The sequence below is a fragment of the Lutra lutra genome, chromosome 4 (genome assembly GCF_902655055.1).
Source record: "Lutra lutra chromosome 4, mLutLut1.2, whole genome shotgun sequence".
NCBI classification, from domain to species: Eukaryota; Metazoa; Chordata; class Mammalia; order Carnivora; family Mustelidae; genus Lutra; species Lutra lutra.
The window spans coordinates 146,960,337-146,980,948 of NC_062281.1; the positions used below are offsets into that span (position 1 = coordinate 146,960,337).

Genomic DNA, 20,612 nt, shown 5'->3' on the forward strand with positions numbered 1-20,612 from the left:
TATTTTTAAAAAGATTTTATTTGTTCATTTGAGAGAGAAAGAGAGCACAAGAGGCAGAGGGAGAGGGAGAAACAAATTTCCTGCTGAGCTGGAGATCATGACCTGAGCAGACAGACATTTAACCATCTGAGCCACCCAGGTGCCCCACTGGCCTGGATTTTTAATTGTTCTTATACTAGTTACAAAACATTCGGGGCGCCTGGCTGGCTCAGTGGGTTAAAGCCTCTGCCTTCCGCTCCGGGTCCTGGGATCCAGCCCCACATCATCGGACTCTCTGCTCAGCAGGGAGCCTGCTTCCTCTCTCCCTGCCTGCCTCTCTGACTACTTGTAATCTCTGTCTATCAAATAAATAAAATCTTAAAAACAAAAACAAAAACATTGTGTACCAAGTACTGTTTTGGGGGGAATATCTTTTTTTTTTTAAGATTTTATTTATTTTACAGAGAGAGAGAGATGACAAGTAGGCAGCGAGGCAGGCAGAGAGAGAGGAAGAAGCAGGCTCCTCACGGAGCAGAGAGCCCGATGCGGGGTTCGATCCGAGGACCCTGAGATCAGGACCTGAGCCGAAGGCAGAGGCTTTAACCCACTGAGTCACCCAGGCGCCCTTTTTGGGGAATATCTTAATCAAAACCCTTGTCCTAATACAGTAACTAGTACAAGCTTCTATTTTAACAATTATCAAACAGTACTTTAACTGTTTATCTTTTCCCCTAGTAAACATAAAATGTTTAATTACTGGGTTCTCATCTCTTCATTTTTTGAGTCTGTAGGGTCTCACCTGACGTTGAGTACACAATAAATGCTTGATAAATATTTCTATGGAGGGAAAGAGAGAGAAAAGAAAAAAGGGAAGGATAAAGGGAGGAAAGAGAAAAAAGAGAAAAAAGAGAGAAGTCAACTTAAAACAGGAAGTTTAAAAGTTGAACTAGTAAATTTCAAATTTCCTATCATTTAAATCTTTAATTAAGCACAAACATTTTTTTTTTAAACATAAATATTTTAATTTGCAAGAACCATAGTAGGGGCGCCTGTGACTCTTGATCTCCTGGCTGTAGGTTCAAACCCCACCTTGGGTATAGAGATTACTTTAAATAAAATCTTCAAAAAAAAAAATAAATAAAAATAGCACAGTAATGCCAAAAAATTGGTTTAAGAAAAATTTTAACTGTAGTTACACTACCAAAATATTATTGCAAAAATTTTCATGTCTTCCCATTCCAAAATGATACTTCACATAATACCTTATCCTGTGCTTCTCAAAGTGTGGGGTCTGGACTAGCAATCTCAGCATCATTTGGAAGCTCGTGACATATGTAAATTTTCCTGCCCCACCCTAAATTTTCATAATCAGAAATGAGGGTGGGTCCCATTCTTGCTGTCTGAAAAAAGCTTCCAGATAACTCTGATGGTCCCTAAAATTTGAGAAACACTGCATAACGCAATTCTTCAAAATTAGTGCTACTGTGAATGAGGCCGCACCAAATCCGAATGTTTTTACGTTAGAGAAAATGGCTTAAACTTTCACTAAAGAAAGTAAATGTGCTGCCCAGGATAAAAGATATCCCCACTACAGAATTTTTAGAATATACAGAAATTCAAAAAGAAAAATCCAACTTCTCCCTTGTGTAGTCGTAAATTCTTTCATCTCCTTTTCTTATAGGCCCTCTCGCTCACATAAATGTCCGGTATTAAAATTAAAAGTGTAATGCCTATCTTTGTGATAGACTTCTTACGTTCTGTATAAGAGCCTTCCATAAGTTCTTCTCTAAGCGAACAGATAGGTCATTCTATCATAATAGTAAGAGCACGGATTCTGAAATCGGGCAAATTATCAATTTGATTCCAATTCACTAAGGTCGGTCTGTTTTTTAGCGACGTTGAGCCGGGCTCATTATCTGTAAACTCAAATCCTAACAAGACTCTCCGAGATAATGTTTGTAAAGCGCTTAACAAATCGCCGGGTGCCCCTGGAACATTTGTAGGAGGAAAAGTCACAGCAAGGTTAGCTCGGGAGGAAGCAGTGGGTGCAGGGCCAATGATTCTCAAAGCGAGTCCTCTTGAGGAAGACAAATCACAGCACTTGCAGGTAAACCGGAGGCCCGGTAGGGGAAGAAACCCGCCTCCAAACGAGGCACGGTCCCTTTAAGAGGTTCGATTCCCTCCGCCCTTCTCCCGTCCCCGCCTACGAAAAGGCGGAACCGGAAGTTGTGGAGGACGCGCGGGTTCCCAGCATGGCGGCCACCTGGCCGTCTGGGCCAGCTACTCCGGAGGCCGTGGCCGCCCAGGTCCTGGGTGCCCTGTGGTTCGTGTCAGTCACCACGGGACCTTGGGGAGCTGCTGCGATCGCCGCCGCCAGTGGCGAGGAGACGCTTAAGTGCGAGGACCTCAAATTGGGACAATATCCTCTGTGAGGAGCCCCCCCCCCGCCTTGGGGGCGAGGTAGATTAGGGGTCGCAAGTGGGTCGCGGCCCTCAGCGCGGGCCAGGGTTGGCTTAAGGGATCGGTGACTTGTGGCTTTTAATGACGGACGGACTCGGGGGGTGAAAAGAGATGTGAGGGTGGGAAGAACAGCGGTCACCCTGTGTGATTTTCCTTGGAATTTTACTGATGGTTAGTGCCTCGTCTTCTAATTCACTTATTTTTATTATTAATTAATTAATTACTGGTGGGCTTATTCAACAAACACCCAGATCCTGAAGTATGCCAGGCCCTGTTCTAGGCCCTAGTAATAGGAAAATTGATAGGCTCCACTGTAGAAGTTTGCTGACTTGGGGGCGGAGACAAATAAGTAGTTAATAACGATATATCCCTTGTATATTGCCCAGTTATCATTAACTCTGTGCGTAATACCTTACATCATCCTCAAACTCCGTAAGGTGCCAAACTGTCGGGGGCAAACTCCTTCTCCGTATTGTAACTGTGGGCCAATTATCTGAACTCTGTTTTCTCTTGAGTAAGAATGAAGAGAACAGTGTTACCAACTGAAAGGTTTGTTGTGAGAAATTAGTGCAAGTGAATCATATAGGACAATGCCTGGCACATAATAAGGACAATCTATGTTATTTATTCACAGATGAGGAAACTGAGGCTGAAGGGGTTAAGTGGAACAGTTCATTGTAATAGCTCTGCTGAAGGGAGGAGCCCTTATGAAATGGGAGTTTCAGTCAAATTAGAATAGCTACTTTTGTACAAAATTAGATCATTTTATACAAATTACAGAGCAGAAAAATTAGTAACAGAAGCCAGAGGTAGGAGAAAGACTAGGAGACAGAATTTTAAAATTAAGAAAATTCTCTCCTATAGTATTTTTATGTGAGTTAGGGAGAGGCAGCCATTATTAGATGGCTTTCACCATAGCTCCAATTTGCTGAATACCATTATGCTTGGAATTTGAGAATCACTGACCTAGTAAGTTGAGTCTTTTTTGGTAAAAATGTCAGAGCGATTCTAAGAAATAATTGGATTGTATGAAGAATTGTACAGTTTGAACCTCAGAGAGATGTGGCTGAGCATTTGGTGATGAAGACTGGAGAATGTCTGCTACTCCTGGCCTGAAGATGAGGTTTCCAGTAGTGCTTAAAAAACCTTAAACAGGTATCAGATAAATAAGGCGAACACCTTATTTATCCCATTTTAGTGTCAATAAAATATTTAGGAAACAAAAGCCAACTGCAAATGTTTTGAAATTAGCGGACAGTTATACCTGTTTTTCAAAACTTAAGATCCTGTTGGGGAGACTGAAGATTCACCTAAAAGGGCTATCTTCTCTGCAGTCTAATGGAAGGCACTCTAGGCTTGGAATCAGGAAACATGATTTTACTCCCTATCACTTGTTACATGACTTTGGATAGGTCTCTCAAACTTTGAGCCTCAGTTTGTGCCTCTGTAATATGGGAATAATAGTGTTTACTTCACAGGGTTATTTATTTGTACTATATGAAGTTAGGTATGTGACGATACTATGGGGCCCCATAGATTAGTTCAATCAAATGCTTGGAAACTGATTTTTTTTTTAACCTGAAGCTTTCTTAAAATAATTTGGTAAAGATTTTAATTTCCAATTTTCCTTTATGCTCTATGCTTAAACCCTGACTGATGTTCTTTAAGGATGGCATCCTTGGCTAGAGCTTTTAATATATATTAAGTTAATACACTTTTCCTGTAATAAATTACTGTTCAAGTAGTATTTAGTGATGCTGAAAGTATATTTGTGGTTGTGCTTGTTGTTTTGGACCAACCAACAGCTTTTTTTTTTAACATGTGAATGTAAACATGAGTATGTAATACAAGATATTAAAGACAAGATGATAATGTTTTGTGTTGGAATGTGGTTCATATTTCCTTAACTTTTCTCAGATATATTTGTAAAGATCCAAAAATAAATGATGCTACACAAGAACCAGTTAACTGTACAAACTACACAGCTCATGGTAAGATTTCCAGAAACATGTTTTTAAAAACAATTTTTGAAACATTACTTCATAAATCAGTGTATGATCACTAAAAATAATAAATGTGTGCTTTTTCTTGAGTTAAAACATTACTCAGTTTCTAGAACGACTTAAATTGGACAACTTGCTAAGGGTTGTTAATATTTAAGAAGAGTGTTATTCTTAGTTTTGTGAATTGGGGAGTTTTGTATTTTCATTTCTTTTAAACCTTTGAAATCAGTTTATGTAGCTTATGCAGAGATGCTTCTTAACTTAATTTTTAATTACTCAAAAAGAATTTAAAATGGGACTGTTAGTGCCGTCAGGTCCGATGCAAAGTTATATCACCCATATTATACAGTCGTAAAATAAACTTAGGTACATTCTAAGTATGAAAACAATACAGTTAGGATTTTAAATATGCATCAGTATTTTCTTTTTCTTTCTTCACTATTATAGAGATGTTTTGATAATAGATACCACTCTCAGTCTAATGATTTTGGGGCTCTTCTGTTATTCTAAATTATGTAGAAAGCCAGATAAAAACTAATGAATTGTTCTGATGGGTCTTTTCTTCTATAGGGGTATGTGTTGGAAGGGAGGCAGACAGATGTATGTTGGAACTATTTAGCCTTCTTATTTGGCATGGTACATAATGATGGCAGTTACATGGTATTATTTTGAGAAAAGAGCACCTATTTTTTTTTTTGAAGATTTTATTTATTTATTTGACAGAGATCACAAGTAGGCAGAGAGGCAGGCATAGAGAGACGGGGAAGCAGGCTCCCCGCTGAGTAGAGAGCCGATGAGGGGCTCAATCCCAGGACCCTGGGATCATGACCCGAGCCAAGGCAGAGGCTTAACCCACTGAGCCACCCAGGCGCCCCAGAAAAGAGCACCTATTGAATATATACTGATTGTTTTATGTATTAGGCAGAAAATAAAACAGTAACTGATATTTTCTTTTTAAATAAAATCTCTCAAACAGATTCATTATATAAATGAGATTGAAGTAATTGTTTTTTTATAGCAAAAAACTTTAATGTTTTTCAACATATTCAAATAATTGACTGCTTGATTATGAATTCGTATATATTTTAAAAAGCAAATCTTTTATCTGTTTATACCTTTATATTTTGGCACACTACTAACCCAATTATAGTCAACAAAGATAATTGAAAATAAGTTGTGTTAAACTTTTATAATTGGCATTTAGCTACTATTCAGAAGTAGTAAGGTTTTACCATATAAATAGTAATAGGTTTTACATATACGTATATATATATATGATTTGTATAGCAGATATTGCTTAATATGTATACATTTGTTTAATTTAGATGTATTAAAGGAACTTTGTTTTTTGAGTTAATTTATAAGTATACTCTGATTTGTCTGTTTTACAGTTCAGTCTTTTATGTTGTGCTTTTGGGACACAGATTACAGTTAACATATATAATGAAGACTCAATTCTCAGATACTCAACCATTTATATGAAAGATATTAGAAATCTGTGAATACTGTTTGTCTCAGGTATCTAACTAAATTAAGAAGCAGGCAGCTACCTATCTCAAAAAGCATTTTCTAGCCTGTAGGGTTCTTTGTAGGTATTTGTAGGTAATTTGTAGGTAATTCTTTGAAGAGAATTATGCAATAAAAAGAATAGTTTTCTGCCCCAAAGAGCTTTGCCCTTCATTTAAGAGTCTTTTGTGTAAAATAAGTTTGAATCCACTCGTGCAGTTATTAATAAGTAAGTTTATAAACATACAAAATCAAGTGATCAGACTAGTGGGAAGTAAAAGGACTTGGAGGTATTACGGTACTATCATGGCTTATCAGGTAAATACTCATAGTTGATGTAAGTGAAGAGCTACAGGACAATAAAAGGAAGGTTTCCTATAAAAGGAAATGATATGATTATTCATTTGGAGAGAAGATATCAAGTGCCGTATTGAATGTGGAAATATATGTAAAATGTAGATTAATAAATAAATTACTTTAAATCATTATCATGATTTTAAGAAGAAAAAGTTTCTGAGACAAAGATGAGTCACAGGTTGGCTGCATATGGATGTACAATTTGTACTTGACACCGGTATCTAGCTGAGAGCTGGGATAGATTCTGCCATCCCAGCCCAATGCTCATGAGACTGTGTCTGGCTATGGGAAGTTTTTCTTTTTTGCCTTTTTAAAACAGACAAGGGCTAGTAGACTAGTCATGGTGAATCACTTCTAAGTCCTGATCAGAGAGGATATCTAAGTGACCGGTAAAACATGTTTTTTGTGTCCTAACATGGAACTGATTAAGAGGAGAAAAATAATAAGAGTTGTGAAAAGTGGGGCACCTGGGTGGCTCAGTGGGTTAAGCCTCTGCCTTCAGCTCAGGTCATGATCCCAGGGTCCTGGGATCAAGCCCTGCATTGGGCTCTCTGCTTGGCAGGGAGCCTGCTTCCCCCTCTCTCTCTGCCTGCCTCTCTGCCTACTTGTGATCTCTGGATGTTAAATAAATAAATAAAATCTTTAAAAAAAAAAAGTTGTGAAAAGTGTGAGTTAAATGATCTTTCTCAGCCTCCAGCCAAGATTGTTCTTCCTCTGTTTTCTCACTGTATATACGAGGGACTATTACAGAATCCTCAAACTCAGTTTAATTTTCTTTAACAGTACTTTTTGGTAGGGATGAATAACAATGTTTTACAATAGGGTAATTTCAGAATAGAAGAATTGGGACCAAAGGCTAAGTAATTCAACTGTAACATTAAATTAATGTGATCTTAAAATGGTTCCCAATTAGAGATATAGACTTCCAGTTATAGAATGAGTTAAGTCACAGGGATGTCAGGTATGGCATAGGGAAATCACTGGTATTGTAACAGAACAGGTGGTATCTACATTTGTAAGCATAGCACAATGTATAGACTTGTCTAATCAGTATGTTGTACACCTGAAATTAATGTAACATTGTGTCAACTATATACTTCAATATAAAAAATAAAAACTTGGGGCGCCTGGGTGGCTCAGTGGGTAGAAGCCTCTGCCTTCGGCTTGGGTCATGATCACGGGCCTGGGATCGAGACCCACATGGTGTTCTCTGCTCAGTGGGGAGCCTGCTTCCTCCTCTCTCTCTGCTTCTCTGCTTATTTGTGATCTCTGTCTGTCAAATAAATAAATAAATAAATCTTTAAAATAAATAAAAAATAAAAACTTAAGGACAGCCCATCACAAGTAGTCAGTGAGACCTTCCCAAATAAGGCAAATTCTTAAGGTATAACCAATCAAAAATAACTTCCTTGCTTTGCTTCCACTTCTCTATAGAAGTCTTCTAACTCCTACAGGTGGGGCAGAGTACTTTAACCACTTCCAGTTTGGCACAGCCCAATTCAAATTGATTTTTGCTCAAATAAACTCATAATTAAAAAGAAAAATAGATTCCATTTAGCCCAGTGCCAACTAACAAGCATATTTATTTACTGAGATATGATTTATAATGAATAATTTGGTAATTAAATTGAGTAAAATAACTGGATCAAGACTAATACCTTGGGGCACCTGGGTGGCTCAGTGGGTTAAAGCCTCTGCCTTTGGCTCAGGTCATGATCCCAGGGTCCTGGGATCGAGCCCCACATCGGACTCTCTGCTCAGCGGGGAGCATGCTTCCTCCTCTCTCTCTGCCTACTTGTGATCTCTGTTTGTCAAATAAATAAAATCTTAAAAAAAAAAAAGACTAATACCTTAATGAAAAGTATAAGTTATTTATTATTTATTAAGAAATTATTTACTTACTGTATTTATTGAGAAATTACATGGTAAGCTTCTACTAGGTGGTATAGATGATAAATGAAAGAAGACACAATCTCTACCCTCGAAGAGTCTTCTGTCTAGATTGTACAGACATACACAGGCAAGTGTTTTCCATTTTTTAATCAGTGAAATGCAAAACTATTTAGACTACATCTCTAGAAAATTTTGCTCTGGTCCTTTGGCAGGTCTTTTTTATTTTGTCAAGTTTTTATTGAAATACATATATCTATATTTTTTAAAGATTTATTTATTTGACAGACAGAGTCACAGGTAGGCAGAGAGGCAGGCAGAGAGAGATAGGGGAAGCAGGCTCCCCGCTGAGAGAGAGCCTGATGCGGGGCCAGATCCCAGGACTCTGAGATCACGACCTGAGCTGAAGGCAGAGGCTCAACCCACTGAGCCACCCAGGTACCCCGAAATATATTTATAGGAAAGTACACATAAGTGTACTCAAATGATTTTTCTCAAGCTGAACACATTTGTGAATGTTTCCAAATCAAGAAATAACTTTATTAACATACTGAAAGCCCCATCATGCTCTTATACTCAGTATTCTGCCGTAATGGATAACCATTAACCTAACTTCTAACAACATAAGTTAGTTATGCAAAGAGTGTGTTATTTTTAGATTTTTAATTTGGAAATAATGTCTTTTTCCTTTTTAAAATATTTTTATTTACTTTAAGAGAGAGTGTGAACACAAGCCCAGGGTGAGGGAGAAATGTGTGCAAAGGGAGAAAGAGAATCTCTGGCAGACTCCATGCCTAGCCTGCATCCTGATAGTGAGACTCCATCTCACGACCCTGAGATCATAACCTGAGCTGAAATCAAGAGTCAGATGTTTAACCTACTGAGCCACCTAGGCGCCCCTACTTGGAGATATTTTCAAGCTTACAAAAAAGTTGGAAGAATAAGAGTAGTACAAAGGGGAATGCCTGGATGACTCAGTTGGTTAAGCGTCGACCTTTGGGCTCAGGTCATGATCCCAGAGTCCTGGGATTGAGTCCTGCATCAGGCTCCTTGCTTAGCAGGGAGCCTGCTTCTCTGTCTGCCTGCTGCTCCTGCTAATTTTGCTCTATCTCTGTCCATCTGTCTTTTTCTGACAAGTAAATAAAGTCTTTAAAAAAAAAAAAAAGTACAGAGAACACCCATACATCTTTTGCCCAGATTGACCAGTTGTAAACACATTATTCTTGCTTTATCATTATGTGCTCACACATCCTCTCTCTCTCAATTTATATGTATTTTGCCCCATGTTTGTGTGTTTTCCCTAACAACAGAGATATTGTGGTTGCTGTAAACTTTAGTAAATTTAATACTAATATATGTACTTTACCATCCATATTCTAATTTTATCAAATGACTGACTAATGCTTTTATAGAATTTTTTTGCAATACGGGATCCTAAGATCAGGTTTTGACCCTTAAATCTGACAGATCAAGACTATAATCCAGAGCCATGATGTTAACTGGAATAGGATCCCAAACGACTTACTCCTTAGGTCAGTCCTTTGATCGTTATGAAACATCATTATTTCTGATAGCTTTTTTCCGTTTAAAAAATAATGCTACTTTTTATAATCGAGAAATACTATGTACTTACTGGTTTAAACAGATGCCATCTAAATCAAAGACATTGGCCAGAGCAAAATTTTTTTATTTTTAAGGTTTTATTTATTTATTAGAGAGACAGCAAGAGAAGGAACACAAGCAGGGGAGTAGAAGAGGGAGAAGCAGGCTTCCCGCCAAGCAGGGAGCCTGATGCGGGGCTTGATCCCAGGACCCTGAGACCATCACCTGAGCTAAAGGCAGATGCTTAATGACTGAACCACCCAGGTGCCCCCAGGGCAAAACTTTTTTTTTTTTGTAGGAAATCTGAGAATTGAGTAGTTTTCAGGTTGTAGCATGTTGCTTAATTTTGTCTACTAGTTAACATTTATTGGTAACTGGCTTTTTAGTATTATCATATTGATTTATTTTTGCTTGTTCCTGAAATCAGTGTAAGCATGGAATTATGGTATAATGGGAAGAGTATTGATTAAGAAATAATGAGTGTTAGCTTAGGATTTCCAGATCCTTACCTACTTGTAAGGCTTTTGTCAAGTCATCCTTTCTTAGACTCTAGAAAAAAAAGGAGTGTATTACTAGTTTTGTTTACTTAATAGGATTTTTAAAAAATAAGGGTCAGTAAGACACCTGGCTGGCCCAGTCAGTAGAAAACACAGCTCTTAATCTCGGGATCATGAGTTCAAGCCCCATGTTGGGCATAGAGACTACTTAAAAAAAAAAAAAGCAGGGGTCAAAAGAAATGATAAAGGATGTAAAAACAAACTCTAGAATTGTGGGCTTCTTTTGATTGATTAATTTCATTACACAAAATCTTCCCTTAGTGTTACAGCCACTCCCAGTGTTATAATTCATTTTTCATGTCAGGTTCATTCTTAGTTTTCTCAGTATTGAAGTTCTCTAATTTGCTAGAGTAGAGAACCTAATACTTGTTGAATACTTTGTCTAACCAAATTTTATGCTTTACATACCTTATGCTTTTACTACATACCCATACCATTGCAAGAGTAATATCCACCTTTCACAGATGATAAAAACAAGATTCAGAGAGGTTTTGTAACTTGCCCAATGGAACAGACTTGTTAAGTTGACAGAGTTTAGATTTAAATTCAGATTTGTCCAGTTCTGAAGTCCTACTCTTTGGAGTTCACTGTCAATTCAAAGAAGTCTGATTAAATCAGTATTGATGTTTCTCTTATTATTTTCTCACGTAATCTCTGTGTGTCCTTGGAGCAGCAGCTTCTCCTTCCTCACTAAAGTACATCATTTTCATCCCTTGAAATAATTAGCTCATGCTTCTCTCAAACTTTAGAATCCTTATAGCAATAGGGTTTCCTCTTCATTCTGGCACCTCTTTCCACTGTTTGTAGCTTTCCTCAGGTTCTCAGCCTGGAGCATTGAGCATTTTGCTCTCATATGTCTCATGTCAAATATAAATAATTTCCTATTAAGAAATGATAAAATATCATTGAAAACTGTAATTTTCAAAATTTATGGTTCAAAGAATAGTGTCTAATTAAAAATAGAAAGGTATGATTTTTTAATATTTAATATTTTTATAAGGCCTTTTTATTTTTTTTTATTTATTTTTTTTAAAGATTTTATTTATTTATTTGACAGAGAGAGATCACAAGCAGACGGAGAGGAAGGCAGAGAGAGAGAGAGAGGGAAGCAGGCTTCTTGCTGAGCAGAGAGCCCGATGCGGGACTCGATCCCAGGTCCCTGAGATCATGACCTGAGCCGAAGGCAGCGGCTCAACCCACTGAGCCACCCAGGCGCCCCTATAAGGCCTTTTTACAACTCACCTATCAATGTTTGATTTTTTGAATGTACAAGAAACTCATTTCAAAAAACAATGCATTTTTATTAGCAAGATGTATTGGACAATAACCCCAACTAGAATCATAATTACAGCATTTTGCATTGCAACTGTCTCTTTAAGATCTGATTTTAGATAGTCTGCAGGAAGATCTCATGGGGCTATAAGACAAGAAAAAGACAGCTTCAAACTGAGCAAGTAAGTGCAAGGTAGTACCTTTAGAGGAAGATTATCTAAAATTTTGCAATAAAGTTCTTTTTTATGGTACAATTTGCCAATCCAGAACTTACTACTTTGAGGATTTAAAAAAATTAAAGATCTATGTTGAGAAAAAACTCGTGTTTATATTTCCTACCGGTCACTTCTTTGTGGAGGTGGAATGGTCCTCAGCAAGGCAAAAAACTAACTTTTTAAACCAGACACCTCTTTGGTTTATGTGCCTGATGCCTAAACTCTTGTATACATACTCCTGGAGTATGTATAGAGCTTTTCAGGAGGTAAACAGGTATCATTATTGAAGTAGTTCCCTAGGGCCATTATAAGTGTGTCACAACAGACATTGATGGTCTCAGTTCTGGAGGCTAGAAATCTGAAATCAAGGTGTTGGCAGGGCCATCCTCTCTCAGACTCTGGGTGGAATATATCCTCCCCTCTTCTGACCTGCTGCTGGTGGGCCACAATCCTTGGCATCCCTGCCTTTTAGCTCTATCAGTCTGGTCTCTGCCTCTGTCCTCACATAGCATTCTGTCTACAAGTCATCTTCTCCCTGCTATATATGCATGTGATTTCCCCTATTCATAAGGACAACAGTCTTATTGGAATAGGGCCCACCCTAATGATCTCATTTTAACTTGGTTAAACCTGCAAAGACCTTACTTCCAAATATGGTTATACTCTGAGGTATTGAAGATTAGCACTTAAACGTATCTTTTGGAGGGAACATAATACAGCCCATAACAGGTGTCTTAAAGGAACTGATTTCCAGATCCTCAGATATTATGTTTACTTATCCTAAAATTGATGTAAATTTTCTGAATTTTGCTTTTTTTATTTTTAAAAAAATTTTATAAGATTTCATTTATTTATTTGTCAGAGGCAGAGAGAGCATAAGCAGAGAGAACAGCAGGCAGAGGGAGAAGCAAGCTCCCCACTGAGCAAGGAGCTGGATGTGATCTCCGGACCCTGGGATCATGACCCGAGCCTAATGAAGGCAGACACTTTGGCAGACGCTTAACCGACTGAGCCACCCAGGCATCCCCCACTCCCCACTTTTTTTTTTTAAAAAAACGTTTATTTATTTATTTATTTGTCAGAGAGAGAGAGAGAAAACAAGAGAGTGAGCACAAGCTGGGAGAAAAGCAGGCAGAGGCAGAAGCAGGTGCCCTGCTGGGTAAGGAGCCCAAAGTGGGACTCCATCCTAGGACCCTGGGATCATGACGGAACCAAAGGCAGATGCTTAACTGACTGAGCCATCCAGGCGTCCCTGAATTTTACTTTTTTTTTTTTTTTTTAATTAGAGAGGGAGGGAGCTAACGGGACAGGAGGGGTCAGAGGTAGAGGGAGTAAAGCTGACTCCACAGTGAGCACAGAGCCCAATGCAGAGCTTGATCTCAAGATCCTAAAATCATCACCTGAGCCAAAATCAAGAGTGCTTAACTGACCGAGCCACCTAGGTGCCCCCAAATTTCTCCGTTTTCAAGAGGAGCTCTTTCATATCTATTCTCTGTTGGATAATGGTGGCTATTGAATTGCTGTGGTGTTTAGATTCCATTGTAAAGCATGCTATAACATTTAAATTTAATAGCAATATTTATAATATGCTGGAAATTATATTTTTTCCAACCATTTAAATCCATGATGAAAAACTTTAGGTATCAACTTCAGTGTGTAAGGGAGTTCAGAGTTGTAAAAGATTACTTTAGGGAGTGTGCAAGCAAAACTTTTTGAATACCGCTGGTCTAGAGTGAGGTTTCTCGACTTTGGGATGATTGATGTTTGGACTAGGTAATTCTTAGTTGTGAGGAGGCTGTTGTATACATGGTAGGGTATTTAGGAGCGTTCCTGGCCTCTACCCTAGGTGGCAGTAGCAAGTCCCCAGTGGTAACAACCAAAAATGTCTCCAGATACTGCCAAATGTCCCCTGTGGGGCAAAATTGTCCTTGGCCATTGGAATGGAGCATATTGATCTTCTTTCAGTCAAATACAAGGAATATGAGCATTTCAGATATTGGCTAATCTCGATTTTGAGTTATCTACTATATAGTGCTAGACATGACCTAAGATGGCAGAATTTCAAGAGATATCACCTAATGGTTGTGATAATAATTTATTCACAAAAATCAGTACATTTTTTCCCAGTATGAAGGCAGGTGTCCAAACAGCTACATATAAATTGTCTGTTAACTTTGCGCTATCTCGGTAGACTGTAAATTCTTGCTTACTTCTGGAGTCAAGAAATGATTGTGGAAAACCTCTGTGTTTTGCAAACATTCTTAATGAGGATTTTCTCGTGTTTCCCTTGGGTCATGAACCAAACCAAGTTCCCGAAGTAGCCCAGAGGTGAATTGGAATGCTGTCTTTCAATTATACCATAAAAGTTCTGTAAAGCTTTCTGTCTTAGTAAGAAGTTCTGGTCTAGGTTTGTGGCTCAATTACAATGTCTTCTTACTTGTTTCCTAGTACAGTTGACCCTAATGACCCTGGGGCAATAGAAGGTCTGTGTGTAACTTGTGATTTCCCTAAAACTTAACTGCTGATAGCCTTGTTGGCCAGAAGCTTTATCGAAGACAGTCGATGAGTATACATTTTGTATGTTGTATGTATTATATACTGTATTCTTACATAAAGTAAGCTAGAGCAAAGAATGTTATTAAGAAAATTATAAGGAAAATATAGTTACAGTACTATGTTGTATTCGTTGAGGAAAATCCACATGTAAGTATACATATGCAGTTCAAACCAGTGCTATTCAAGAGTCAACTATATTATTTCCTCACTTTTTGTCCACCCTTCATTTTATTACTTTTTTGCTTGTTTAAGTGGTTCTCAATTATACTGAATCTGTGTCTTTTAGTGTAAGCACCTGGTTTTGGACATGTAAGTGTATTAAATAAATTAAGTTTATAGGTAACGTAGTTTGAACTTTTTTAACCCAACAAAAGTATGTAAAGTAATTTTACGTTTTTTTCAAACATTGTTTTCTCTGTGTACTACCCTGGCCTATAAAAGGACAATGACTGGGGCACCTGGGTGACTCAGTGGACTAAGCGGCTGCCTTCGGCTCGGGTCGTGATCTCGGGGTCCTGGGATCGAGTCCCGAATCGGGCTCTCTGCTCAGCAGGGTGCCTGCTTCCCTCTCTCTTTCTGCCTGCCTCTCCGTCTACTTGTGATCTCTCTCTGTCAAATAAATAAATAGAATCCTTAAAAAAAAAAGAAAGGACAATGATTTGTTGGAAATCATAAGATAATTACAAAGAAGACAGAAAATGAATGCCATTTTCCTTTCATGATAAAACTCTAGGGCTTCTGTGGTTTTTTAAGACTATGATACAAGGTTGTGTTTTCATTTTCTCAAGTTAAAAAAAAATCCTGTAATTATTGATACTAAACATAGAGATAAGCAGCCTGAAACTAGCCTAAAAGCATTAGTACCTTTTAATCAGAAATGGTGAAGGAGGAAAAGGCAGTAACATTTACTGAATAACTGCTGTATGCTGTGCCTTGTACTAGGTACTTTGTATCATATTTAATCTCCACAATGGTACTAGGAAGTAGAAGATCTTAGTGCTGTTTTTATCTACAAGGAATCCAAGGTCCTGAAAGAGGCAATGCACATAGGTCATTCTCATTCCAAAGTTCTTGCTCTTTATACAGTGAAGCTATAAAGGCTTCAGGATAGCTCCTGCCTAGCACACAGTAAGCTCTGTATTCCTCTTATTATGTCATCTGGAGTAGGAGTAAAGATCGAAAATGCTAAATGCTAAAATGGTATGCTACATCAATTCTGAGAGGGAATAGAGAAATAAATACATTTAGAATAAGTAATCTGGGTGTGTGTGTGGGGGGTGCGCCTCGCTGGCTCAGTCAGTAGAGCATGTGACTCTTAATCTTGGGGTGGTGTATTCAAGCCCCATGTTGGGCATAGAGATTACTTAATAAACAAAATGAACAAACAATTTTTTAAAGAAGATTTTATCTATTTATTTAACAGAGACAAAGTGAGAGAGGGAACACAGGCAGGGGGAGGGGGAGGAGTAGGCTTCCTGCTGAGCAGGGAGTCTGATGCGGGGCTTGATTCCAGAACCCTGGGATCATGACCTGAGCAGAAGGCAGACGCTTGATGACTGAGCCACCCAGGCACCCCAAAAAACAAATAATTAAAAAAAAAATATTTAGGGTAGGTGAAAAGAATCTTAGTTTATAGTCACTGTCTTCTGCAAGAATTAATATAAACTGAAAATACAGAATCAGATCATGTTAAATTTAATAAATTACCCTATGAGTTAGCAACAAAATTTTGAGAAGTTGTCTTTACCCTAGAGATGAAGTAAAGGGCAGTAATACTGGGCAGTTCTTCCCTTGTCACCATAGTCAGAGGCGGGAGATTGAACTAGAAGCGTCATGCATCAAACCCAATGTGACAATTCTTACATTTTTGTGTTGAGACCACTATATCGTGTTATCCTTTATTTAGATATTCTTATCTACAGTCTCATGTCAGACGTTATATTGGGAGGTGGTGTGTTAAAATTTTGTATTTTATTCTGCTTTCTGCTAGTCTTAAACATGATTACATACCTTTTCTGTGGAAAAAACCAGTAGTTTCTTGCTTCCCCCCCCCAACCCCGTCTTTAGTTCCTTGTTTTCCAGCACCCAACATAACTTGTAAGGATTTTGGTGGCAATGAAACACATTTTACTGGAAATGAAGTTGGTTTTCTGAAGCCTGTATCTTGCCGAAATGTGTAAGTCCATTACTGAAGCTAAATTTTCAGGTTACTTGCCTATGTTGTATCTTGACTGCATGGAGTAAAGAGATAAAAAGTTAATTTATAGGGAAAATCCTGCACTGATATAATTTATCTTTTTTGCCTTTCTTAGAAGACCTCTATTTTAAGTGTGCATATTGTTAATGTAATTGCAGTTTACCACCAAGTAAAGCATAGTAGTTCACTCTGTGGGATAAATAAAGACTGTGAGTAGCCTTATGTCATGTTAATTCAGTCAGTTTATGCCATTAAATGAGTTATGAAAACTTCTGTTTAAAAATTTGGGGGATTTCTACAGTGCAAAAAAGGGATCATGTACTTCTAGTATTAAAAGAATGTTGAGGGGGTGCCTGGGTGGCTCAGTGGGTTAAAGCCTCTGCCTTTGGCTCAGGTCATGATCTCAGCGTCCTGGGATCGAGCTCCGTATCGGGCTTTCTGCTCAGTGGGGAGCCTGCTTCCTCTTCTCTCTCTGCCTGCCTCTCTACCTACTTGTGATCTCTCTCTCTGTCAAATTAATAAATAAAATCTTAAAAAAAAAAGAATGTTGGGGTAGCTATGTGGCTCAATTGGTTAAGCCTCTGACTCCTGGTTTTGGCTCAGGTTATGATCTTAGGGTGGTGAGGTCCATCTCTGTGCTCATTGCAGAGTCTGCTTGAGATTCTCTGTCTCCCTCTCTCTCTCTCTCTCAAATAAATAAATCTTTAAAAAAATAAAAGAGTGTTAATTATTAATCATTTGCACATTAAGGGCATTTTGAAATTTGGTTTCATTCTTTGTAATAGATATGGATGATGAATGGTTGAACAGAATTCAAAAATTTCTTTGGGACATTAAGACAAGTGGCTTTATTTTGTTAAGAGTGTTCTTTATTTAAAGGACTTTTAAGTTTGAGTTTTATTTTTGCTGTAGTAAAGCTAACATCTTATTCTTATATTTCTGCCTTGTATTAAAAACATGATTTAGTTTTATGCATTCTTATTAATTGGTGGCACTATACTTTTATCTTTTAACTGACATTGTTACATTTTATTTGATTGCACCTGTTTGCAGTTGTATTAAGAAATAACCACTATTAGGCCCTTCCTTCCTTCCTAACTATTTGGCTATTTCTTCCAGTTCTATTAGAATTCCTAGAAATTACTAGTGGAGTCTTATTTTTCTTTTGACCCTCCTTCACTGAGTTAATGAGGAGCTTTAGATTTTATCTTGCTGTGTAATCCTAACCCAATCACTTAAGCTTTTTGGGTTCCAAGATTTCTCATTAGTAAAGTAAAAATTGCTAAAAGGAGTTACCTCCCTATTACTTATATATGGTTTAGCCAAGTTTTGAATTTATCGATTCATATATTTTTTTTAAGATTTTATTTATTTATTTGTCAGAGAGAGAGAGAGAGAGAGACTTTGCACAAGCAGGCAGAGCAGCAGGCAGAGGGAGAAGCAGGCTCCCCACTGAGCCAGGAACCCAATGTGGGACTCCATCTCAGGACCCTGGGATCATGACCTGAGCCGAAGGCAGATGCTTAATTGACCGAGCCACTCAGGCATCCCTGGATTACTATTTCTATCATAAAAATTCCAAATGATAACCAATTTATTAAGTGCTGATCTAGGACATCATAGGTTACAATACAACAACTTAGAAAATCAATCATCTGTTGAGAATAGCTAACCCCTCAGGTTGGACTTACAGGTTTATATTACGTGTAATGGTAACACCATAATGGTCTGTTACTCAATTTCTAAGTTAATTCTGATTTTTCTTTTGGTGTCTCTGGGTAGATTAGGCTCAGTGCGACTGAGCTATACTAATCATGCTCACAAGACACTGATGTCAGTTACGAGAAGAAACATAATTATCAGGGAAACCTGATACTTGCAAGTATACTGGCCAATTTATACCCCTCCTATAGTAAAACGTACAGTTCCAAAATAGAATTTGCTTAATGACCATTGAATCAGAACAAGGGGAGCTAAATTAGTGGGTAATTTTAATGATAAGTCACAAAATTAAGATCACCCCATAAATCATTTTCTTATATCAGAATATTCAGTACATGCCTACCAAAGAGCCAGCTGCTGGTCGGCTACTGAATAGTCACTGACAAATTCTTATTCACTGAATGTTCCTTTCCCAGTTCACATATTTTCCTTCTCCTATTAGCATATTCTTTTTCAAACTGTATATAATATTGATACTTGATGAAAACTCCCGTCTTAATATTGCAGATACAGTCATTCTATAATGTATTCTCCAGTAACTGAAGTCTGGTAACCATGTCTGATTGATCACCAAGCCACACACCTATTTATACTGGCCAACTGTTTTAGTTGGAGCAGACTAACTGCTGTAACAGATGTCTTTAGAATGTCAGTGGCTTAACACAGTAAAAGTTATTTTCTCCTCACATCATAGTCGGGTTGGTGTTGGCGTGGAGGTCTGGGTGAGGTAAGGGGAGTGATTGTTGCTCCATGCAGTCATGCAAGAGCCTTGCTCCTTTCATCCTGTGGCTTTGCTTCCTCTCATCCTCAGAGTCCTTTCCATTCAGCCAGCAGATGGGAAAGAGGAAAAGGAACCCCGGGTAGGTGTGTTTTATGGACCAGATCTAGAAATGGCATGCATCGCTTCTGTCCTCATTATGTTGGGCAAAACTCAGTTATGGCTACACATAACTGCAAGATGGGCTAGAGTATGTAACTTCACAGTACATCTGTGAGAAAAAGAGCAGTGGTTCAGTGAGCAGTTAGACAGTCTCTGCTATGCCACCCGTTTTCAGGTTATTCTTTAGGGTGATCTAACATATAGATAATTGTGTTTCTAATTTCATTCCCCTTTCCAGCCACGCTTTTTGAAAGGCTTGTTCCTATAATACTTACCTTTTATGAATTTTTCTGTCTGATAGAGTCCAGCTTTTGGCTATGCTGAAATTTACTAGCAATCTTTGTTCTCTGTCAAATGGAACTTTATAGTCCACATCTTAATTTTTCTTCTACAGCATTTGGCATTTCCTTCTCTTAAAATTCTTTCCTTGACTTCAAGTATAAAACACTCTTCTATTTTTTTTTTATTCCTCTTTTGTTTTTTCCTTAAATCTTGATATCCCCAAGATTATATTCTTGCCCTATTCGCTTTTTTATTCATTCACTCCTTAAGCTTTTCTCACCATCTTAATGTATATTAAGGTCCCAAAGTCAATCTTTCATCTCCTTTAAACCATCTCCTCCTTTGTCTTAATGAATGGCACCTGTCCTTATCTGTTTCTTTCTTTCTTTCTTTCTTTTTTTTTTAAGATTTTATTTATTTATTTGACAGACAGAGATCACAAGTAGGTAGAGAGGCAGGCAGAGAGAGAGGAGGAAGCAGGCTCCCCGCTGAGCAGAGAGCCTGATGCAGGGCTCGATCCCAGGACCCTGGGATCATGACCCACCCCAAGGCAGAGGATTTAACCCACTGAGCCAACCAGGCACCCCTGTCCTAGTCAATTTCTTAAGCTGAAACTTTGGAGCCTTCTTGACTTCTTCTTTTCCCTCATCCCCCACATTTAATGTGGTTACCTCTGCCTTCTTAGTATTTCCCAATTTTGTTTACATTTCTCTCCTACTGCTACTGCCCAGTAGGTTATAGCTTGAGTTTCTACAAAGCCTACTAATTTATTTCTCTATTTCTAGTCTGGTACCCCATTCCAGGGTAGATGGGACACCACTGCCCTCAGCATAAAATGACATCCTTTCAGTATTAGATGCATAAACAGGATCTCTGGTCCATCTGCCGTCTCCCACCAAGCCCCCCAAATGTCCTAATTGTGAGTGAAATGCAAAAAAACAGGATTGTAAGACCAACATAATCAGATTCGATTTTAAAGTGGTAACTCCAGCTACCTCTCTGTTTCTTTACTTCCTTTTGCAGTAAAACTTCAGAGAGTTGTCTAATACTCCTGTTTTTCAGGTTTTTTTTTTTCATTCCAGGCTTTCTTAAGCCTGCTTTGTTTGGTCATTTTCCTATACCACATCATCAAAA

At 38.1% G+C, this 20,612-nt stretch overlaps 1 protein-coding gene across 2 annotated transcripts in view; it reads left to right on the forward strand.

Annotated features, from left to right (window-relative positions):
* Positions 1 to 2,205: 2,205 nt before the first annotated feature.
* The window catches only part of TM2D1 (TM2 domain containing 1), a 47,819-nt gene continuing 29,412 nt past the window's right edge, over positions 2,206 to 20,612 (forward strand). The window contains exons 1-3 of one of the 2 annotated variants that reach the window (XM_047726344.1): positions 2,206 to 2,407; positions 4,357 to 4,430; positions 16,465 to 16,573. In XM_047726344.1, the coding sequence (XP_047582300.1) occupies positions 2,232 to 2,407; positions 4,357 to 4,430; positions 16,465 to 16,573 (359 nt within the window). In that variant the 5' untranslated portion in view covers positions 2,206 to 2,231. The remainder of the gene's footprint in view (positions 2,408 to 4,356; positions 4,431 to 16,464; positions 16,574 to 20,612) is intronic. The other variant, XM_047726345.1, reaches the window with a different exon arrangement.